General features: G+C 45.1%; 1 protein-coding gene across 1 annotated transcript in view; it reads left to right on the top strand.

Annotated features, from left to right (window-relative positions):
- AKNA (AT-hook transcription factor) overlaps positions 1 to 24529 on the top strand; it is a 46954-nt gene that overhangs the window by 5793 nt on the left and 16632 nt on the right. Inside the window, exons 4-14 of the mRNA XM_060250626.1 lie at positions 3268 to 3424; positions 5782 to 5981; positions 8351 to 8410; positions 10154 to 10281; positions 11975 to 12185; positions 14618 to 14772; positions 16160 to 16336; positions 18844 to 19099; positions 20361 to 20467; positions 21855 to 22102; positions 24347 to 24500. Of these exons, the coding sequence (XP_060106609.1) occupies positions 3268 to 3424; positions 5782 to 5981; positions 8351 to 8410; positions 10154 to 10281; positions 11975 to 12185; positions 14618 to 14772; positions 16160 to 16336; positions 18844 to 19099; positions 20361 to 20467; positions 21855 to 22102; positions 24347 to 24500 (1853 nt within the window). The remainder of the gene's footprint in view (positions 1 to 3267; positions 3425 to 5781; positions 5982 to 8350; positions 8411 to 10153; positions 10282 to 11974; positions 12186 to 14617; positions 14773 to 16159; positions 16337 to 18843; positions 19100 to 20360; positions 20468 to 21854; positions 22103 to 24346; positions 24501 to 24529) is intronic.

Raw genomic sequence — 24529 nt, 5'->3', positions numbered from 1 at the left:
CCTATGATAGGCAAGATCTGGTTACCCATGTGCAGGAGGTTGTAGACAAATCTCAGGCCTAACCCTTACACAGGGGGTCAACCTATGACTGGTCTGAACTGTTTTAAGCTGAAGGTGGGGGCAGGTGTGAGGGAATGCTCCTCCATGAAAACAAAATGGAAGTCCTCTGTATGCAGAATACTAGCATGTCAGGCAGGAGAACTGACTATAATTTTCCTTGTCAAGCTAGTCTTCTATGTGCAGGGATCTTTGTTAGTGAAGAAACTTAAAGCAGTAATGGACCCCTTCAACACATCCTGGCTGTGCCATTTCAGATTGGAATTAAGGCTTTCCTGGCTGAGTCCATCTTGATGTAAAACAGTTCCCTTCACAAAGAAAAGTACCATGGCAGGGAAAGCTGTCTCAGCCTCACCTGTTTCCTGTCATGCTAATTTTCTGCATGGAGTGAATCTCTTTTTAAAATGGAAGAACACCCTGTGAGCCCCCGCCAATGCTCTGAAGCAGGGCTTTTTTTTCCCCCGAACAGGAACTCCTTTGCATATTAGGCCACACACCCCTGATGTAGCCAATCCTCCAAGAGCTTACAGGGCCTACTATAAGCTCCAGGAGGATTGGCTACATCAGGGGGGCATGGCCTAATATGCAAAGGAGTTCTTGCTACCAAAAAAAGCCCTGCTCTGAAGTGATACAGCCTGGGTACAGGTTGACTACCTCAGTGAGACCTAAGCTGATATCCTGCCACTGTCAGGGTACCCTTTTGGGTAGCAGGTGAGGTAGTGATGAACCCAAACTAGAACATGTTAAGGTGAGGGGGGAGTTTGTATTTTGTGTGTGTATGTATCTCTGTGTGTGAATGTATATGTGCACCTGGAAGTCATGGTGACTGACCCTTATTGAGGATGTGAAGGATATTCAGAGAGGTGGCTGAATGAAGCCTGCCTCTGCATCCCAGCCCTGGTATTTCTTTGGAAACCACCTCTCTCCAGTACTTACCAGGGTCAGCCCTGCTTAGCTATCCAGGCCAGAGCTGAAACATGTTAAGTTCTGAGAAGCTGTTTTTAAAAAGTAAAAAGAGTCTGGATTCTCCCTGCTCCCTTCCAGAAATCCCACTCAAATAAAGGCCTGGTGTGCTATAGTGAATTGGCTGGCCTCTGCTTTCTGCCTTGAACAGGAAATGAGGAGGGAATTGAGAACCTGCCCCCCCCCAAAAGCCTAACTGTTGCAACAGTTTCCTGTTTCTTGCATGTTAGGGTTGTACTTTCTAAACCACAGCATGACAGGCCCAAAAAAGGAAGACCTCAGAACTGAGTTTGAACTGAGTCTCTAGAACCTGGCTCAATCTATATCATCTGGCATTGATACTCCTGGCACAAGCAGGGTATTGAAGACAGCAGCTCACCCGTTTTCTGTCCCCAGCATGTGGTTCCAAGTACAGCACTGCATACCATTCAGTGCAGTACGATCTGCTATGAATTCTGGTTGCTCTCCAAAGTTTCAGGCACGGAAAGATCTTTCCCTTCCTTAGACCCTTCCTTAGCTTCAGTGGATATGAGATATCTATCCCAGTGATTTTAAAAGCATTGCATTCCTAAAGGAGTGGATAGCTAGGGGGGGGGGGAAGATGTGTGAACGACACCACAGGTGTCTCATGCAACCCTAAGTTGCTGTCACAGCTTTTCTCAAGCAGAGTGCACGTCATGAAAATTGGAGAGGTGAATGAGGGCAGCTTCGGAAAGTTAGACTCTAATCGGGGACGCTTGAGCGGTACGGAACTGAGCTTAGGGTGGATTTGGAGACCTGTGGCTCAGAGAGAGCGTGCACAGATGGTGAGGCTTATCGAAATCCTGCTTTAGTCCATGCAGGCTGATAAGAAGTGAGCATGAGTGAACAAGGCGGTGGGGGAGAGAGATGGAAAAGATTCTCTGGTGTTGTTGAATATTTGAAGCTGCCTTATGTTGAGTAGATTATTTGTCCATCCAGCTTGTTGTTGCCTGCTATGGGTGGCAGTGGCTCTGCAGCATCCAGGCCGGGGGACGATCTTTTCCCACACCTGCTACCTGAACTTGTTTTAGCTGGAGATACAGCTGAACTCTGGCCTGTCCTTACTATCAGTGCAACAGGAACATTGGCCCTGTGTCACCTCCTATTGCCTGCTCTGACTGCCACTAGCTCACCAGCATCTTGGGTGTTTCCCAGTCCTTCTACTCGATTGCCTTGACCTGGCATTGCTGGAGCCTGAACCTGAGACCTTCTTTATGGAAAGCGAGCCCTGTGCCCCTGAGCTGCAGGTCCTCTTGTCTTGATGAACAGGTTTTTATGAATGGCTTCGGCCAAGGCGTAACCTAGTGTTTCTTGGCAGTTTGACTCTTAGCAGGGAAAGATTAGAGCGCAGCAATGTTTGTTTTAACAGGGAAAGCTTTCTGCAGCTTCAGCCAAGAAGCCTCCTGCAGTGTGCCACATAAACCGTGTGCATTGCAGAGAACTCTGGGAAGTCTTTATCACGCGTGTGCTCAATTCATGTGGACGTTCGCCAGTCTGTTAACCCTCATCCCATGTAGCAGAAGGTGTGACCTTGGCCATGTTCAGTGTATTGGTGGTGGGTGTGCGATCTGGTTTTTATGTGTCTGACTTTTAGATGGGCTCAGTCTGGATTAAAGCTACGTCCCCTTTGGCTTCAGTAATGCAACAATATCAGATGCCCTCGTGCTACCCTCGGAATCATGGTTAAACTGACTACTAGCTGCATCTCTCATTTTCAGCATTGAAAGCACTTTGCATATTTGATCTCATAATCCTTACAAAAGTCCTATCAGAGAGGGTAGTGGTGTTATACCAGTTTTGCAGGTGGGAAGGTGTGCCTGTGAGAAAGTGGCTTGGCAAAGGCAGTGATCTCTCCAGTCCATTGGCTGGAACTTTCACATTGGTTGTGGATCCTTCACCTTGCTAGATTAGGAGCTCTTATAGCACTGCCATTCTTTTCCTTGCTTCTCTTTGCATGCACGCTAAGAGGAGTGGCTGGGCACTGTAGTCACTTGGTGGTGGATGGGGTTCCCTTTTAGCACAGGTAGGTTCAGAGGCTCTAAATCCTTCTCTTTCTGTCTTCTACTCTGCTAGCATATGCTTACAGCTTCCATGGGTCTCTGCTGCTGCATGAAAGCCTTCACAGGCTGAAGACCTTGGAAGTTTGTGGCAGGGGAGACATTTGAGCCAGCTCATCCTTTTTGCTTTGTAATACCCACTTCTCCCTGTGTTCCCCCCTTTTCTCAGGTGCGCTTATATTCTGACCCTCCGAAACCCAGCCACAGTGTCCACATGGGGACTATATCTCAGGGCTCCAAGGTCATGACTTTCAGCATCCCCCAAATCAGAGTGGCAGAGGTGACAGCGAGGTCTGGTCCAGTTCCGAATTCTGAATCAAGTCAAGGTAAGTCTAAGAGATGGACCTACACACCTTCCACCCCATACCTGTCATTCTAGGGATTCTGCAAAACATTACACAAAAACCTGGGTTTGTTGGTGGGATGGATTTAGCAAACCCCTCTCCTTTGGTGTGAAGAGCCCCGTGGCACAGTGGTAAAGCTGCAGTACTGCAGTCCTGGCTCTCTGCTCATGACCTGAGTTCAATCCCAGTGGAAGCTGGGTTCAGGTAGCTGGCTCAAGGTTGACTCAGCCTTCCATACTTTTGAGGTTGGTAAAATGAGTACCCAGCTTCCTGGGGGGGGAAGTGTAGATGATTGGGGAAGGCAATGACAAACCACCCCCATAAAAAGTCTGCCATGAAAACGTCATGATGCGACATCACCCCAGAGTCAGAAACAACTGGTGCTTGCACAGGGACTACCTGTACCTTTTCTCCTTTGATGTACAGAGATTTTTCTTTTACTTTTACTGTAGTTTGAAGAAGGGAAGGGGGTTATGCGTTTTCCCAGGCTGCTTTCCTGACCCATATTCCCTCTCCATGCCATACCTGCATTTTCCCATCTGCCCCCGGCCTCCCAAAAACAGCATTTGTGAGCAGGATTTGATTAAAATTGAAAAAATTGTACAGGGGAACTTGCCACTAACCAGATGCTGTCTACAAATTTCAAACTTCAAAAACTTCAAAGAAAATAAAATAAAACTGCTGGGGGATCCAACTGCTGATTTCCCACCTTATGTGTAATTTGATGCCCAGTTTACTTTTCCTGTTAGTAATGTGCAGCTTTAGATTTGTGGAACCAGGAAAGCTGCAGCCCTAAGTATGCTTTACAAGGCTCTAAGTCCCTTTGAACTAAGCATGGTTTGCTTCCAAATAAACCTGTTTAGGATCCACGTGGACAACCTGATGGCTGCAGCACCCAAAGCTGGTTCTGTCTAGCTGCTTGGCCCAACCAGATCTTCTGCAATCCTGTCCAGGCAGCTGAATCAGTGGAACTGCAGCTTTTGAGAGAGGTGCATGGTTGAGCTGCAGGAGATCTGCATAACATGAAACCTTGCATGCATTTTGCTTGGGATCTGGGTGCAAGTTTTTTTCCCTTAAGCTGTTATTTCTGTCCCCGCTACTGTCATCATTGTATTAAATCCAAACTATTTATGGAGAGGTGGATGCAAAATACATAGCAGCTGTTCATATACCGATACCATTCTAACGATTAGAGATCTGCAACTGGCATCGGGTTGGTTTTTGAATTTATGATCTCTACAGATTTGACCTAAAAATACATATTTCAGTTTTGCTACTCCCTTGCCCAAATCCAGCTTGTGAATTCTTTACTTGTACTTCATGTTTGTTTCCTCACACTGCATTTCCCTTGTAAAATGGAACATATTTCCTGATGTTATTGGTGCAGCCATAAATCAAAATTGTACATATCTGTTATACTGTAAGTAGCATGTCAATAAACGGTGCAAACAAATACACAAAAACTAACTGCAGAAAGCGAAGTACCAGGACAATTGACAAAACTTTATCAAGAAACAAAATAGCAGGTTACACCATATGTTACCTAACTCTAAATTATGCTGGAAAGGGTGCAATGCAGTAGGTACTCAACTATATTGTTGGTGGGAGTGTGATCTTATTCAGAGTTTTTGGAAAGCTATTCAACTTCATATCCACAATATCCTGTATATCAATAAACCACTTATGTTTGAATATTTTGTTTTGAATATGTGGACATTAAAAATGGCAGGTTTCAACAATTATTAGAAAAATCTATGCACAGCAGCTTGAAAGGAAATAACAGCTTATTGGAAATCTAAAAAAATTATCAATATGCAGCTGTTATCTAAGGTTCAAGAAATCTCTGTGTTAGACAAAATTTCTGAATCTCTTATCCAACAAGACTCAGACTTAGACTCTCAACTCTAAATTTGTGGCTGTCACGTTTCCTTTTTTGGAATACTTAGCAAAAAAGGAACAATATACTACACTATTAGAAACAATGTTATTTATTAGTTTGTTTTGATTTTAAGATTTATATAAAGCCTAAATGATTTTATGCTTATGTTTAGTGAAGTAACTTGTGGTATTTGTCTATATTTACATACGTGCACTACTCATCTTATAGGAAGCTTTTACTGAAATTATGTGATTTTTTTTTTCATGCCATGTCTATTTGGAACTCAATAAAGTTATGATTTATTTTTAAAAAGAAAAGAAACAAAATAGCGCACATTTGCTCATCCCTAATCCTCTGTTGAAAACAGCTGCTTTTAGCCTAAGCAGCTCAGCCGGAGAAGGTCTGGTTGATCAGGGCAATTTCAAAGCATCGGCAAAGGGTTTGTCTGCTTGCATTGCAGTGCCTTCGATACAGCCGGCTGCATCCTCCCTTCCCAATTCCACGGCTGCCGGTGGTCCCAAAGCAGATGGCTACACCTCCATGGAAAACTCCTTCTCGGGGGATCACAAAGCAGGTGGCTACACCTCCACTGCAAACCCATTCTCAGGGGATCACTTGACGAAAGTGTTGTCTGCCCAGGCAAGGAAGTGTCAAAGCCAGGCAAGTTGGATCCTAAGCCACTTTGGAGGGTGGGACCGGACTTCAATTGGAGGGGCCGGGTGGTCATTCACTGGAGAATTCTTATTTAACAACCTCCTAGGGGAGAAAAGTCAAACCAGACTGGGGTACTAGCATCCTGGATTATCCTGCTTCATACTGGGGAAGGGGAACGTTATTTTGAATGCTTTCCACCAAGGAACCTCCCTGCATATTTAGTTAAATTCTGATATTCTGGTTTACCATACGCAGAAAATTCATTTGTGTAGACAAGCCTGCAAAAGTCTGACAGTTGTGTGTGAGTTAGTAAGTAATTAGTAAGCAAAGCACCATTTAAGTAGGAACCCCCTGCCCCAAAAAACTGTAAAATCATGGTTCATAAGCACTCTCTCTTCATTAACAATAAACACTCCAGTTAGGAGAAACTGAGAGAAGCTGGAGACTCAGTGTGGACTGGGTTTGTTGTGCTTGTTCTTCGCTAATTGGCTGTGGAGCCCAGTTAGTGCAAGTCTTTCCATTTGCACAAGTTGGCAGCATACAAATGGTGGAGTGGAAGAGAGATGCTGTTAGGGTGTAATCAGATCCCCTTTTCTGAGCCAGGCTGGTCAAAGGCTTCGCACTGCTGCGGTGCTTGTCCTGCCTCAGTGACCGTAATAATTATATGTTCTCTGGGCAGAATTATATGGTTAATTTCACAAGGGTTCACAGCCACAGAATTATATGGTTAATTTCCAGAGACCATTTTCCCCCCATTACAGCCACTGTGGCTGTTTTTCTTTTTTTTCAGGGAAGAGAAGAAAAAAGCAGCTATTTAGCCTAGAATCATAGAGTTGGGACCTCCAGGGTCATCTAGTCCAACCCCCTGCACAAGACAGGAAATTCACAAATACCTCCCCCTAAATTCTCAGGATCCGCATTGCTGTCAGATGGCCATCTAGCCTCTGTTTAAAAACATCCAAAGGAGAGCCCACCACCTCCCAAGGAAGCCTGTTCCATTGAGGAATCACTCTAATGGTCAGGAGGTTCTTCCTAATGTTGAGCCGGAAACTCTTTTGATTTAGAAGATATTGGATTTATATCCCGCCCTCCACTCCGAAGAGTCTCAGAGCGGCTCACAAGCTCCTTACCTTCCTCCCCCACAACAGACACCCTGTGAGGTGGGTGGGGCTGGAGAGGGCTCTCACAGCAGCTGCCCTTTCAAGGACAACCTCTGCCAGAGCTATGGCTGACCCAAGGCCATGCTAGCAGGTGCAAGTGGAGGAGTGGGGAATCAAACCCGGTTCTCCCAGATAAGAGTCCGCACACTTAACCACAACACCAAACTGGTTTAATTTCAACCCGTTGATTCTGCTCCTACCTTCTGGGGCCACAGAACACAATTTTTTGAGGCCACAGAAAACAAGAAACCTGTTCCTTCCCTGCAATAATAATAAAAAAGCCATAGGTACCTTCAATGCAAACAGCATAAGGACCATGGTGATAAAAGACAACACCATGCAAAAATGTTACTACAACAACGTCTAAATATCTAAATTTTTTCTGTATATTGTATTAGATGAATTTTTTAAATTATATATTTGTAATCAACAATATGAATAAGCAGAATCTTCAAACCTTATCTAGACATTCAGTTGTTTTTCCACCATGTATAAATGTCATGCCATGTCATTGTGACACGGCACGGCATTTATATATGGTGAAATAACAATTGAATGTCTAGATGAGATTTGATGCCATTGTGACATGGCATGACGTCTATACATGGTGGGAAAACAATGGATTGTCTAGACGAGGTTTGATTATTCTGTTTATTCGTATTATTTATTACAAATGGATGAATTTTATGAATGGTACAATTCAATATGCAGAAACATCTTAGATGCTTAGACATCGTTGTCGTAGCATTTTCGCAGGGGTGTTGTTTGACAGGTACTTTCAATGGCAGCGATGAAAGTGAACTTCAGGTTGCCCGAAAGTTGCATGGGAGGAAAAGGTTAAAATACCACCACCTGCCATTCCTCCCCCCTCCCCAGTGTTTGCCTTAAGATAAATATGGCATGTAGTTCCCCCACCCTTTCTGAAATCTAGGATCTCTCTCCACGCAGCTATAAAGCAAATCATACGGAGCAGGCTATTTGGATTTGGCACACCCTAAATAAGCCAGTCAAATATTGTCCATTGACAAGGCAGGGAGGGGGAGTGGGGGGGGGACAGGAATTTAAAAAAGGGCAAGCAGAAGTTGTCCTTTAAGGCAATCCCGGACAAAGATTGGGGCAAAGCGGTCTACAAGCTCTAGGGGAAATGAGGATGTGTATCTAAGAATGAGTCTTCTGTCCTGTATTTGATAAAATATTCTGCATAATCTTATGTAGCTGGAATCCTTGGAGGAGTTAATTCGGACGGGGAGGCTGATGCCGCAGGAGCAACTGAAGGTACCTTTTTAATTCTCTGCTTCAAATGAATTTAACTGCTGCTCTGCAGTCCCTGAAGGGAATCTTTAATGGAGCCAATAATCATACTAACTCTTTTATGCACTGCAGTCTGTACAAAGTGCTTCTATTTACCTTGCCATAATCCTCAGAAGAATCACATCTTCCGTATTGTAGGCTGACAACAGGAGATGGTGGCTGCATTAAGGGCTAACTCCATTATGACTTGGGAGTTCTCTTTTTAAAGAAGGTTGAAAAGGTGTGGGGCTAGGGTTGCCAATTCCCAGATGGGGGCAGGGGATTCCCTGGTTTGGAGGCCCTCCCCCTGCTTCACGATCATCAGAAAGGGGTGGGGGGAATGTCTGTTGAACACCTCATTATTCCCCATGGAGACTAATTCCCATAGGGCATAATGGAGAATTGATTTGTGGGTATCTGGAGCTCTAGGGTTTGTTTGTTTTTAAATAGAGGCACCAAATTTTCAGCAAAGCATCTGGTGCCTCTCCTCAAAACACCCTCCAAGTTTCAAAAAGATTGGACTAGGGGGTCCAATGCCCTGAGCCCCAAAAGAAGTCCCTTTAAATGTGATGGCCAGAACTCCCTTTGGAATTCAATTCTGTTTGTCACACCCTTGCTTCTGTATCCACCCCCAAAGTCCCCAGATATTTCTTGAATTGGACCAGGCAACCCTATGTAGGGCAGAGATGCTGTGGGTCACAGAGCTGTGGGAGAGGGAGTTTAACCCTTTTCTGCCTGTTCCTTCTTCCCCAGTGGGCATTACCACCCTCCCAAGCTGCTGCTTGTTCCATGGTGGGGGATGCATGCTCTGTTTTGTGCATATAACATCTCCAGTTGCACATGACGGAGATCAGAGAAAGAGTGGAGAGGGACGGTTAAACCTCCCCTAGCACTGCACCCGTGTTCCCACCCATCCCCAGCCGCTTTAGGCCTTTACAAATGCAAGGAAGTCTATGACCATGCAAAACCTCCTTATGCTATTCAGGCCTGTTGGCCCTTCAAGCTCAGTATGTCATTAGAAGGGCCATGGCTCAGCGGTAGAGCATCTGCTTGGCGCGCAGAAGGTCCCAGGTTCAATCCCCAGCATCTCCAGTTTAAGGATCTTGGAAGCAGGTGATACGAAAGACCTGCCTGGGACCCTGGAGAGCCACTGCCTGTCTGAGTACTGAACTTAATGGACTAATGGTCTGATTCAGTATAGGGCAGCTTCATGTGCGTTCATGTGAGTTGTGCAGGAACTAAAGCAGAGAAAAGATCTTTTCTGCCAGATTACCTGAGATCTTTTAATAGAACATGCCAGGGATTTGAGCTTTGGACCTTTGCCACGCAAAGCCAGCAACCTGCCATGGCAGCTCGTTATCTTAAGTGTGGATTTCCACGGCACATCTTGCTCGGCTGTAATGCTACCTAGTAGTTTCATGGGAGACACAAGATTTGAACGGGAGACTTCCTGGTTTCTAGCATGTTCTCTTTTAGCGATCACCATACACCTACCCCCCTTATCCAGTTCTATGGGTACTGGATGAATGGCTCTTTCTGAATTGATCGTAGCCCTCTTCCTTCTGTTGGGAAGGACTTTTGTCCCATAATAAATTATCATAGAAAGTCACCTGTAGTACAGTACAGTAGCGCTGACATTCCAATTCCTCACTCAAGGATGCAGTCGAAGACTGATAGGACTGGCTACTCCAAATGAAATTCCCTCTTCTAATCTCCCTGCCATTCTAGGCTTTTGCAAGGCTCAAGAAAGCCCAGGGCGCCCTAGAACAAACCTACCTGCAGGCCCGGGAGGAGCACAAGCTGTCGCAGAACCCCCAGGAATCCACAGGGGCTCCAGGAGACTTTGATCCGGATCGGTATGTATGTGAGGTTGTTCAGCCCCCTCCCCCCCCACCTCCAGCAAAAGAACAATCCATGTAAAAAAAATAAATGGTTGGCATATGAAGTGGGGCAGGGTATAAATTGCAATAGCAGAACAGGGGTCTTTTACGCAGATATGTGTTTATTTTTATCCCATGGTTCTTTCACGGACCTTTAACCTTCCTCACAACAACCCTATAAGGTGGGCTCAGCTGAAAGAGAGTGATCATCACCCAGAGAGCTTCATGGTTGAGGAGGGCTTTTTAGTTACAGTGGGCCTCTAGCTTAGGGCCTTCTCAATTGTAGCCCCTTGCTGGTGGAACCAACTGCCAGATGAAGTGAGGGCCTTGCGGAACCTTGTGCAGTTCTGTAGGGCCTGCAAGACTGTCCTCTTCCAGCTGGCATTCAATTGACTCGGCAACGGTATTTAAGAGAAGTGGAAGAAGGCTGTTGCTACCAGAATAGCACCAACTCAGTATTCTGTTTTAACTGTTTTAATCATTGCATATCTATTTTATTACTGAATGTGTAATTTTAATACTTATTAATTTAATTGTTTGTGGGATTTTATGCTGTGAGCTTCCCTGAGCCTGCTTCGGCGAGGAGGGCAGGATATAAATCAAATAAAATAAATAATAAGAATCATCGGTTGGTGTCAAGCATGTGGTTTCAATGACGAGTCAGGTTTGATACAAAACTTCGTTTATTGATAGACCGATACTTTCAGTGTAACAGATTCTTGAGAGTGATGCTAAAGATACATTGATACAATACTTTTAAGGCATACTTCAAAAGGATTCCAAAAGATGGGGGCAAGGGATGTGCTCTCACACATAAACTATTATAAATGTCTACATTCTCATAGTGTTATCAGGACTCCGTCCTTGCTTTCCCCAGTTGTGCCACACTCCCTAACAGGAATGTATGGGAAGCTGCTGATTACTCTTCCTCAAGTTAGTTTCATTTCTCTCTACTTCTGCTTTGCAAGCAATAAAGTAAGAGGGGGGAGGGGGAAAGAATAACAGAGTTAACAGACCTTGGTTCTCCGGGATATTTCACAGGCCAGCTTTATGGAGGACCCTAAAACAATCAATTACCAATGGAATTCTACCATGCTTGACAGTTGGCTCATTTCATAAGGTGATGCTGCTTCCGTCTCCTTGTGCTTCCTTTAATGCAGGGGTGTCAAACTCACTGGTTGTGAGGGCCGGATCTGACATAAATGAGACCGGATCTGACCATAAATGAGCTGGGCAATGTGTGTACCTATTTAAGATTAGGTAGCAGATATATAAACTTTTTAAAGGACACAGACAAACACAACTAAAGATTTTTTTTTAAAAAAAACTTAAAATAAAACATGCTTAAAACATTAGCACTTCTTGGTCTCAGAGGTGTTTTCTTCGTATTTCTCTTGTTCAAACTGGGGAACTGGGCAAAGGAAGCTCTGGCTCTTTCCCTCCCTCCCCAGAGGACCAGGAGGGAGAGAAGCCTCAACCAATGGAGAAAATCAAGGTTTTGCTCTGTAACTCCTGAGCAAGCCTTGCAAAGCAAGCTAAGATGCAGAAGGAAGCTAGAGAGAGGAAAGCAAACAAGAGCCAGTCACTCGGGGGTGTGATAGGAGCCCTCCAAGGGCCTGATTCGACTCCCGGGCCGCATGTTTAACACCCCTGCTTTAATGTCTTCCAGATCAGTGGAAGGAGAGATATTCCGCCTGGAGATGCGCTTAGAAGAGCTGAAAGAGAGAATTGACCGGATGTCTCAGACAGCCACACAAAAAGACTTTCAAGCAACCACACCCCCTAACTCTTCGCCAGCACGAGCTTCAGATATGCAGACAGGATCCCCAACCCCATCCGTTCAAGCCCCAACCCCAACTGTCCGCACTCCATACCCTCAGGTTGGATTAAAAAAATATTACTTTTCCATGATTTTTTTTTCAAGGTGGAGGCTAGTTTAAATATCTGGTTGGCTAACGTTTATTGAGCTGGAAATGGTTAACGGTTCCTTTGCCCAACACAGGCACATATCCCAAACAGAAATAGGGAAACAAATCATTAAAAGCCTATCTGACGTTTGGAAAGGATCTACAACTGATGGGCATGGAGCATATCTGGCCAACCGAATGGCTAGCCACTCTCCTTTTGCCTCCTCCGGTGCTTGAAATGATTCGATAGGAGGAAGAAAAAGAAACAGAAGAATTTAGTCCCTATATAATCCTTCCCTGCTTTCTTTCTTGAGCCAGATAAATACGTGAGGAGGATACACACCGGTATATGACAAGAAGATCTGCTCACCCACATGCTTCCTTTGTCCTGGTTTTCCAGTGCAAAAGATTTTTGGGGCACTCTGGTTTATATAGTCAGGGCCATTGTTCCCTCTAAGCTGAAGAGTCTTGTGACTCCTTCGGGAGTTACTGGCATTAAAATTGTAAGCTACTGCATAAATTAGTGTGCTCTGGGACCATCCGTTGTGAGCTAAGACAAAAATGTGTGAGCTGGAGGCTAAAAATCTGTGAGCTAGCTCACACTAACTCAGCTTAGAGGGAACTCTGGTCAGGGCCGGCTCTGCCACTAGTCAAACTAGGCAATAGTTTGGGCGCTGGCCTTCTGGGGGCACCAAATTGGGTGCCCCCCTGTGACTTTGTGACATTATCAGTGCAGGGAGGGGTGCCAGAAGTTAGCCTTACCTAGGGTGCCAGACAGTCTTGGGGTGGCCCTGTATACAGTATAAAGGCACTTTTCAACTAAATACTGGCATTCCAGGTTTTATATGACACTGGTCTGCTTTCATTCTGGGAGACACTTTCAATGTTGTATTTCCAAGTCCCTGACTAGAAGTTACTAAGGAAACCCTTTCTTGGTGCAAAGTCCTTTCCATTCAAAGGATCAGATTGATTAGAATTTAGGCCAGAGCTGTTCTGTTGTGGCCCTGTGAAGACGGTTAACCTCTGACCATTTAGGCCATGTACAGATGACCACAACTTTTCCCCTTCAACTTGTTTTTCAAATGTGGCTGATGTGATTCTCACTGTATTGTTTGAGACCACTGGGAAACAGAGGACTCCATTTAGCATATGTGACTTGCCATTCATTTTGAGAGGATGCTGAGCGGATGGCAAGCACTGGAGAAGGAGGAAGGGATCTGAAAAACCTTCTAAAAGAAAATGAGGGTCACTAAGATTTGAGAAGTGTTGAGGTAGACCAGCAGAAGGAAATGGGTTATGATCTAGCTAGGCAGAGGCAATCATTACTTAACTGTCCATGCTGAAGATTTGGAAAATGAAGCCAGGAGCAACCATTTAACAATGTGGTGAGATGTTCCTGAAGGGACAGAGTGTCAGGGTGGGGCAGAAGATATTCAGAGCTTAGATGGCTCCTTCATTAGAATTTCAGAATGAAGAAGTCAGAGTGTTAAACTGGTCCGGATAAACATGGGAAAGACCTCTGTCTGAGACCCTGGAAAGCCGCTGCCTATCAGAGTAGACAATACTGACTTTGATGGATCAAAGGTCTGATTCAGTGTAAGGTAGTTTCATTCCAGAGACATATACTTACAAAATGGTTTTTTAATGGTATAGACCAGGAGTCCCCAACCCCCGGGCCATGGACCAGTACCAGTCTTTGGCCTGTTAGCAACTGGACCACAGAGTGAGGCTGAGGTACTGCACCAGCCCTTTCACCTGCTTGGGAACTGGGCGGATGAAAGAGACAGTGTGGCCTCACTCCAAAGCACCACCTCTTTCATCCACTCAGGTCCCAGGTGGGCAGAAGGGGCGGCACGGCCGCAATCTTCGCCTACCCCTCATTTAAAGACCCCCCCCGGGGGGTAGGGATGGGGCATTCTGGGGAGACAGCCTGGGGCAGCAAAAACCCCAGCATACCCCACACACACCGGTCCGTGTAAAAATTGTCTTCCACAAAACTGGTCCCTGGTGCCAAAAAGGTTGGGAGCCACTGGTATAAAGTTGTTATAATGTACCATATGGCAAAAATCTAATATGTCTGATCCAGATACTATTGGATTTGTCAGATTGGAAAGTATAAATGCATAAGGAGTTCACTTCAGCATCGCAACAAAAAAGATTATCAATGAGATTTCTTCTTTCAATTGCTTATTTTTCCAGGGGGTAAAAGGTAACTTTCCACAGGGGTATGTTTGGATCTTTGTATCAGCAGTATTCAATGAGATATTGCAATATTCTCTAGCCTTTCTAGTTTATATGTATACATGTAAAAAATAATAAACATTTAAAATAATAAGAAACAAATACTGGGACACAACTGAGGAAGGTTGTATTTTGTGCTCAAGTCTTTCTTGCCTGCCTTCCAGGCTCCAAGCCCTAAGGAGAGCTCCGGTCAAGTCCAGCTGGCTGTAGAAGCAAGTTCCATTGGTGATGAGACTGAGGAAGATGAAGAAGCCCTCCCGGAGCCCCTCTGCCACAAGCAGTTTCAAGTAGAGAAGGATTATGATAACCTGCTGGGCCAGTAAGTGTGTATTTTGCATGCACCGTGAGAATAGCTAATACATGTATGACACATTGAGCCAAAATTAAGCTTAATGTGTTGTGTTGATCTAGACTGGTATGTGTTTCTGGCTTATATCTGACACAGAGACCAGTTTTGCACTAGACCTTTAATCCTGGTTTAGGCCCGTCCCCAAGCTGATATTCAACACTAGAATCATAGAGTCATAGAGCCAGTTTGGTGTAGTGGTTAAGTGTGCAGACTCTTATCTGGGAGAACCAGGCTTGATTCCCCACTCCTCCACTTGCAGCTGCTGGGATGGTCTTGGGTTAGCCATAGCTTTCACAGGAGTTGTCCTTGAAAGGGCAGCTTCTGTGAGAGCCCTCTCAGCCCCACCCACCTCACAGGGTGTCTGTTGTGGGGGGAGAAGATATAGGAGATTGTAAGCCGCTTTGAGTCTCTGATTCAGAGAGAATGGTGGAGTATAAATCTGCAGTCTTCTTCTCCTTCTCTAATTTTAGCATAGAATGTCACCTTTGGGGACACTTTGGAGACAGGGCTAAACGAGGATTAAAGGTCTAATGCAAAACTGGTTGGAGTTCAGCATACTGTATGATCTCACCCTTTGTCTCCAAAAGAGAACAAGTTTCTTGCCCTTACTGCTGCAAAGATGGGATGGAAAGCAGTGTAATCCACAAGAAATCTCAGCAAGTGAGAATTCCAGCTGGAAAAGGGGGCAAAGTTCATCATCCTGTATAACTTCATGCCCCTCCCTGTCATTACCAGAAGTAAAATAAATTATGCAGATATGCTCAGTTTGCATCGTTTTAGTGAGGGTAGAACTCTGTTTTTGATTGGTGCTGTTTGCAGGTTGCCATAGTGCAAGGTTTTTTAAAAGAAGCATAGGCCTCAGCTTGTTGATTCCACTGCAGTCCAGAGGGGATTGCGATAGTATTTCAGGGTTGGCTTCCACACGGATGTACATCTCTCAAATTTCTCATCCCCAAACGCTTGATGATTCCCACCCGTATGTGTGAATTGACTGCACTGGAGAACAGTCTTTGAAGTAATACAGAATTTTTCTCCCTTGAGGATGAACTGGGGGTTAGTTTATTTGCACCGATGACTCGTTCAGCAAGTGACAAATGCACATATACGAGCTAGCCTTTGAATTACTTGTCTCGGCTAGAGAGCCGTATTTCATTTGTGCAATACCAGTACAGCGGGTTAGAAGCAAGTTCGGTGCATGAAACCTTTTCTTCTATTATACCTTCATTTGTTGTTTAGTGTTTCTTATATTCCCAGTTTTCCATTGTAGTGCCCTATTTGGGAAACCTTTGTAAGGACATTCCTGAAATCCAGAAGCAGCACACTCTGGTTTGCGTAACCTTTTATTTCTTTTCACCAGTTACAGCAGCTTTAAGTCTTTGCCGGAAGTTATGAGTTTTGAACAGCTGGATCTATACGACCATAGCTTGTCGCCAGATGCCATAGAAAGTGCTGCTGCAGGGGATTCTGGGACAAAGGACAACCATCAGAGAAAGATGCCTGAAGCTAATGAAACCATTTGCCTCTCATCCTCACAGTAAGTAATGCGGAATGGTCCACATCTCATAAGTAGGGTAGAGATCATAAAGCAGTGGATCACTATAATAGAGCGGGTTCAACGCATAGAAGATTGCAGTGGAAGTTGCAGTGATCATAGGTCTCTTTATTCAGTACAGCATAGGAACGGCTGAACTCTAAGACTGGTGAACTGGGCCAACTATATACAGTTCAGGGTTTCCGCACTAGGATGCCATTGGATCATTCAAACCAGCAGGGGGCCTGTGATTGGAGCAGGGCAGCAGGGATTTGGATCCTACTGCCCATTGTTCCTGAGTCCCCAAGCTCAGTCATGCAGGCTCTAATGAGCCAGGCAGGAACACCTTTTATTATACACAGCCTCAGTCCCCATACACAACAATCAAAAACTATGGGATGTTCTTTTGAGTGCAGGAACCCAAATTCAAGTGCTGCCAGGGGGGGGGGGGGCATGACAGAGATTTGTTATTAAAGTATGCACAATGCTGAGGATGAAGATGGAGGAATTTTCTCTCTCTCATAACACTGGATTAACCTAATGAAATAGGTGGGTAGAAGTTTCATGGAAGCCAAAAGGCTGTAGTTCTTCACATCATGCAGAATGAACTTGTGGAACTCAGCACCACATGACATAGTGATGTCCTCTGGCTTACATGCCATTAATGGTGAATTTGGACACATAGGAACCCTGTGGCGCAGACTGGTAAGCTGCAATACTGCAGTCCAAGCTCTGCTCACTTACCTGAGTTTGATCCCGGCAGAAGCCAGGTTCAGGTAGCCGGCTCAAGGTTGACTCCAGCCTTACATCTTTCCGAGGTCAGTAAAATGAGTACCCAGCTTGCTGGGGGTAAAGTGTAGCTGGTTGGGGAAGGCAATGGCAAACCACCCCATAACAAAAAGTCTACCAAGAAAACAACATGATGTGACGTCACCCCATGGGTCGGTAATGACTCAGTGCTTGCACAGGGGACTACCTTTTTATGGAAGCAAAGATAGCTACTAGCCTTGAGGGCAAAATGGAACTTCCATGTGCAGAGGCAGCATAATTGCCTCTGAATGCTAATTCCTGGGGGGCAGAAAAAAATAGGGAGGGCTTCATGCCTTGCTTGTCATCTGTGAAAAAGCATCCAGTGGCTCAGAGTATGAGACAAGATACTGGGCTAGGTGAACCCTTCTACTAATCCAGCTGAGCTGTTCTTATGTTCTTATATGCTAAGGGAAGCTAGGAACCACAAGATTTTGATCTCCCCAACTGCCCTGGATTCACAACACAGGAGCAGGAGTGCCCAGATTTCTATCAAATGTGAGAATCAGGATTTCCTCTCTCAAGTTTAGGAAGGCATCCATACCAAAGTATGAAAGAGTTGTGTGAGAATTGGCTTACAGATGCTGGCAACCTGCCATTATTGCGGGCATTGCAGGATGTGACTAAAATTAGAATCAGGACTTGTTTTTAGCTCTGCTCACTCCGTCAAGTGAGTTCACCAGGACAAAGAGATCTTTACTTGTTTTCCTCTCTCTGCCTTTCCCAGAGTAGAGGAATTTGGACAAAACAGGGGATTTTGTTGTTTTTTTGCTGTCCCATGCCCTGTGTGGTAGGCTGAGCTGTCAGGCAAGATGGAGAAGGCAGAGCTCCAAGTAACAGGAGGGTGAGTCAAAAGAAAATCAGATAGGAAAGGGAGAAAGTTGAGGGGAAGTAGAAGCAAATCTCCAGGAGTGGGAGAGAGAGAGAGAGAGAAATTCTTGGATGAAAAACTTGCTTTCTTATTTCCTTTTCCAGAGGGCCCACTCAATGTTGATTCTTGCTTCCATGGTGTTTGGCCTGGGCTTATATAAGTTGTTTGTTTTGTTCTTCAGCTTATATATGATATGGCTCTGATTCTGTGCCCTTTGCCGTTCAGGCAGATAAAAATGCAACTCTGATTTCATAGGCCTGGAATGCTGTTGAAGGATTTCCGAGCCCCACAAACTGGGATCAGCCTCTCTTGACCAGTTGAGTCCTTGGCTGGGGGAGCTCTTGGAAGCTCCCTGAGGGGGTTAATGATTATATTAGGATCCAGAGGCAGGTTGAGAGGACCCCATTAGGATGTTGGGTTTAGTTTAGGATTGGGTTTCAGTCTAAGTTCCAAGCTTTCAAGCCAGGGTTTCCAGTTACATTTTCTGGTAGTCTCCTGTACCTTTATGAGATGTTCCAGATGGTAGCTTTTAGTCTTCTGGGCTCCATAGTGGCCTCCATTAGACAACTTTAATAGTTATCACCTTTGCCAAGTTGCTGAGACTATGCCCCAGGTCAGATAGGCAGCTCTCTGGTGAACTATTTCAATACCTGCTGTCTATGTTGAGCAAAGAGCGTGGCTCAGATCCGTGATGGGCAGTTGAAGACTCTGTGGCCACCTCTGGGCCCTTCCAAGCTTCTTTGACCTCCACCTGCTTTGTTGGGGGTGGGGAGTGAAGAATGCAGGTAAGTGGTTGTGCTGAAAATTCTGACCGGCTTTTCATCTCAAACAGGCAGCCACAGGAAAGGAAGCCTCCGGAGATGTCGCTGGAAAAGACCATCCACATGCCCTCCATCCGAGTGGAGGAATCAGTTCCTCTGGGGCCAGCTGAGAAAAGTAGACCCTCTGCTGCAGTTCCCAGAACTTCCTCCAGGAGGCAGCAGGTGCTGCTCTCTCCTCGGGGAAGCATGACAAGCATCGTGGGCAGCACCGCTTCAGAACATGTGGCCCGGAAGTCCTTCCAGAAGACAAATGTGGCAGGATCTGAGGTAGGTGCTTGATGAAGGTGGCAAGTCAAAAGTGCTGATTCTGGTGGGGTGTCATGGAAGGGGAGGCACAGACCCAGGACTGTTGTTATCCCCAGGGCTTTTTTTGTAGCAAGGAGCTCCTGTGCATATTAGGCCACGCCCCCTGATGTAGCCAATCCTACTAGAGCTCACAGGGCTCTTAGTACAGGGCCTACTGTAAGCTCCAGGAGGATTGGCTACATCAGGGGATGTGGCCTAATATGCAAAGGAGCTCCTGCTACAAGAAAAGCCCTAGTTGTCCCCCTACTGCTGCTGGATTCTGTGATCTCAGACCTCTGACGCTCCGTGCCTACAGAGCTGAGAGTGAATCTGAGATCCCTGGTTTAGAGCCTTGTTCCTTGCCATAGACTGGAGATTCATGAGAGATCATGGATTTGAAAACCCCACCCCACAGCCTAGTTATCAAGCCAGCACTTAAACATACATCTGATTTATATCATCGGTCCATCCGAATTTCAAACTGTTTGCTCCTGCCAGTGTCTTTCCTGGTGCCCGCTTGCTTCTCTCCCATAGCATCTCTCCCCAAGTCAGGAGCCAGTCCTGGCTTTCCTCCAGTCCACTGGATGAGGAGGACCAGCAGCACCCAGGAGGCCTCGTTTTTGTGTCTTCACAAAAACAACTGCCTCCATCTCAGGGAGGTGCCCATCTTGGAAGCTCTTAACATTTTATGGACTCTCCAAACATGTTAGGATTGGTCCCACCCGCTTCCCTGGCAGCCATTTTAAGGAGTGCCCGCAACCACCAAATGACAAAAGGGCCCACAGGTTAGAGCCCCCTGGTCTACTCTGACCAGCAGGAGGTTTCCAGGGCCTTGGGCAGAGACATTCTCTTAACTGGAGATGGCAGGGATTGAACTTGGGACCTCTACAAATATTTTGTCTTTAAGTTCCAACTCCAGGCAATGCGTAATGGTGCACATGACACCTCCGTGTCAACTTTGAATGTGTGAATTAATTATTACAGATGGGAGTTTTGCATCACTCCTGTCACATCAAACTTTTGCATCGTTCCTGTCCCTTCAAAAGCAACACATTTCTATGGCTTTCATTCATTCTGCAACTATTGACTGATGTACTAGGGGGGAAAGAGACCAGCTCTGAGCTCCTTGGAGGAATGTGTTAGACAGATACACTTACACATTTGAACCAGCACACCAGCCGCCTCTGATTGCTTGCTGTGTCCTTCTGCATGTCCCTGTTCAGGTCCTCTTTGTATTTTGCAGGATTTACGCATTGTGTCCCCAGAGACAGACAGTGGATTTGTGGGGTCTGAAGCCAGCAGGGTCTCTCCCTTGGCTCAGCTGCCGAAACATCTTTCATCCCGCTCTAGGTATGGAGTCTTTGCTTTCTCCCTGGAACTGTGACTTCTTCTTTGTACCCGCTGAGCATAAGCAAAATTAAGAATGCGCTCATATTTGGTACTGATATGTTGTCTCATGCTAAGAGGAAGGGACACCCAACACAACAAAATAAGTCATTAAAATATTAGTAACAATTAACAATCAAATGGGATTTGTCTGTTCGGCAAATTGCCATAAACATCCATCACAGAAAGTCTCATGGTCTTTCCTTTTGTACCCTTAGAAGCCCATTGAGTCATGAATCTTGAGCAGCAGAAGACACTTGTTTCTTATTTTTGTGATGCAAGGGCGAAAAGGACTGAGGCAAATTTCGCAGTTGCTAGAGTCAGGCCTTGAATTCAACAGGAGCTCACAGGAGCACGCAGCTCCTGAACCTTTCTGAGGGTTCCCCCTCCTCCTCCCCACCTGCCTACCTTCTCCATTGAATAGTAGGTGCAGTTGCATAACAATCCCTGGATGAGCTCCACCTCCTATTTTTCTACAAAACGACCCCTGGCTAGAGTGATCTTAGGAACTTAATCACTGAGCAAAAGAGCCAAGGATTCCAGAGTATGGAGGGGAACAACTGATTGAATAAAGGCGTAATATAGTAATTCCTCATAATCTCAAAAAATCCCTCATCTCAAAAAAATCTGCATTCCAGCAGGTCATGAAAGGATATATCTATCCCATTAAGGCCACAAGGGCCAATTCAATCAATGTACGGCCTATTCAAAAATCTCCGTCGCAAAACCATTGCAGGTATAATGTTCAGTCTGCCAAACAAAAATGCTCTGCAATAACATGGGATAGTACATACGCGGGAAGGGGGGTGGTAACAAAGTTTTATAGAGAAACAGAAAGAAATGTACATAGTTAACAAATGTGAAAAAGAACCAAGCTAGATATAATGGTTCATTAGAACCAAGCTAGATATAATGGTTCATTTTGCACAAGGGGTAAATTATTATGTCTGCTTTACATTTCCTCTTGTGCATCATTGGATCCAACTTGATATTTGGGTGCCTTTGCAATGAGTGATTAGCTTTTAGGGGTGGGGGGAAATTAGTCCAGTTACTGAAAGAGAGGAGTGTCTGTGCAGCTTTTAGCCTTGGTGCACAGGGACAGGAACTTCATACCAGGAGGCAACATAACCACCAAGTTACCAGATGCTGGAGGCAAGCAGAAGCAGATGGGTGGCATCTTGCTGTGCTTTGAAGCTTCTCTAAAGAAAGTGGCTGATCGTTAATGAAGACAAAACACCAGTTTGGTTTGACTTGCGTGGGGGTAGAACTTATTTGAGCAACATCAGAGGAGGGTGGGAATGACAGCTGGGTCAAAGGACACTCAGTGATGCTGTGTCTCTTTCCTGCCCAGGCCCCATGGCATGCTGGGAAAACTTCCTCCACAGATGGCTGATGCTGATGGTCTCCTTCATCTGACATCTCGGAGGATAGAACCTGCGGTGGTGGAGCTGCCAGAGACTGGCGTGTTGGGCAGGCACTCCCAACCAAAGGTTAGCATGCAGAGACGCAGTCTTCACAGTGGTGGCTCCTTCCAGATGGGCTCACCTCCCCAGTGGACTAACAGCATTGCCAGTGAGGCGGAGCCAGGCACAGATAGCAGTGAGTATTTTTTTAAGCTTGCTAATATTGTGAAGAAGGTCCATTTTTTATGTTCGCTTCTGTCCTTCTGCTCATCTGGCTGGGGGCAGCATGTCTGTCTTTTCCTGTGTGTTAAAGGATGCAGTCTTATTCCGGGAAGTGAATTCAGTTGAATACAGTGGGGTTTACTTCTGAGTACACAGTTCCAGCTGGCTTGGCATCAGGGGGTGTGGCCTAATATGCAAATGAGTTCCTGCTGGGCTTTTCTAAAGAAAAAAAAGTCCTGTGAGTAGACATGCATTAGGATTGACCTGCCTGTTGGGTAGCACAGTTGCAAGTAACTGGAGCTGCTGGATTGTCAGTTAAATCTCAAAAATAGTATCAAACAGAAATCCAGTGGCACCTTCAAATGGTAACATTTATTCATAGCATGATTTTTCATGAATCAGAGCTCATTTAAGATCATGCTAAAATAACTGCTGTTCGTCTTCAAGGGGCCACTGGACTTCTGTTTTATTTTGCTACAGTATTCTAATGTGGCTAGTGACTGCCCTCCTGGAATTACCTCAGTAATGGTGACTTCCAACACTGATCCTGCCTCAGTGTTGAGATGTCTTTAATGCTCTGCTGCATTTCCACCCTGCCTTCTGAAATGAGGGGACGTGGCCAGGAAGGACGGGGTCTTTTTGGTTGTGGCACCTTGTATGTGAAGTACCCTCTGCCAGGCATCAAACCTGTTCCTTTTCCATACCAGGTGAAAACTGTATCACTTTCTCATGCAATTTAAGTGTTTAGGCTTTTTTACTTGTTTATTTGTTTTTACTTGTTTTGTTTGTTATGTTTTGTTTACTTTGTGCTTATTACTACTATGGTGTTTTCTGCTTTTATACTGTGCTTTTAAAAAGCCTTTTCTGCTATTTTTGTTTTCTTTGCTTTTCTAGGTTGTACTTGTGTAATTGAGTTTTCATTTTGTGTTTTTATTAGAAACAGATTTGGTATTAAAAAAATCAGAAAATCTATTATCCAAAATGTATAAATTTTGAATATGAGTTCAATGGACAAGTCCTAGCAGGCAATGCTGATGGTTCTCAGAGCTATGAAAAGTTTCACCTGTTTATTTCTGCACAACAAGGTGTTGCTAAAGGAATAAAATCCAAAAGATATTCTCCCCCCCCCCCCCCCTAGGTCAGATGGCAACTTTAGTGGCAACGTGCCATGTACTATCTGAGTGTATTCTTTGAGCACTAATGTGTGATTGTGTACCTCTTTAAACTTTAGGGAGTGGTCACATGATTAAAATACTTCTCAAACTGTAAAAAAATCACCGTACATAGAAAACTAGTGTGTAAGGGTAAAAGGTTTTACTCTAGCCATGCTCCAATTGTGCTTGTTTTCTGTATATGGTTATACTGAGGATCATTCAATAATTTGAGTCCTCACCTAAAGTCTGATGTAGCTTTACCCAAGGCTTTCCCAGATTCACATTTTCTTCACTTTAAAGTTCCTGTTTCTTCAGATTTTTTTCCTCTTCCACATGTGTTGTGCTCCTTCTAATGGTTGATTTGATATTACACCAGTTTGTGTCCTACATAAAAACCTGCAGTTTTCAGGGAGATATGCTGGATAGAAGCTGGTATAATATTGAATCAGAAGGAGCAAAACACATGTAGAAGGAGCAAAACACATTCCTCCCCCACCCCGAGAGATAGGAGCTTACAGGCAAAGAAAATGAGAATGCAGAAAAGTCCCCACGAGCAGGTTGATCTACTTCAATGAGAACTAGCTTCATGACTTGCAAAAATAAAAATGATCCACACAGATTTCAGAAGTTCAGAATGTTTGTGTTTGCTGACATTTTCTAGAATCTACTATCTTTTAAAAGAGCTGCTGTTTCTTTTCAAGAGTGACAGTGGATGCACATACCTGTGTGAATCAGCCAGCCCTTGAGGTTAACCAAAGTCAGTTTGGGGTAGTGGTTAGAAGTGTGGACTTTAATCTGGGAGAACTGGGTTTGATTCCACATTCCTCCACATGGAGCTGCTGGCGTGACCTTGAGTCAGTCACAAGTTCTCTCAGAGCTGTTCTCTCTGAGATCTCTCAGCCCCACCTACCTAACAAGGTGTCCATTGTGGGGAGAGGAAGGGAAAGAGATTGTAAGCTGCTCTGAGTGAAGGGTGGGATATACATCCAAACTCCTCCTCCTCCTCTTCTTCTTCCCCTGAGTGCCCCAAAATCCATTGCCCATTTTTGCTTTCTTTTCACCAGCTCACACGGACTCTGATGATGAGGTTCACAGCAGAATCAGCACTTACAGCGACCATCCTGATGAAGTGAGGCGTTCTCCAAGTATCTCTGCTGCTTCTCTCTCCCCAACGAGAGCTCCCTGGCACAGCCTCCTGGACTCCCGCCTGGAACGAGAGTAAGTAGACCCTGAAGTGGGAGTAAACT

Source organism: Heteronotia binoei, chromosome 12, assembly GCF_032191835.1.
Source record: "Heteronotia binoei isolate CCM8104 ecotype False Entrance Well chromosome 12, APGP_CSIRO_Hbin_v1, whole genome shotgun sequence".
Classification (NCBI taxonomy): Eukaryota; Metazoa; Chordata; class Lepidosauria; order Squamata; family Gekkonidae; genus Heteronotia; species Heteronotia binoei.
Note: the sequence above shows the minus strand (reverse complement) of the source record. Positions and strands in the feature narration are given on the sequence as shown.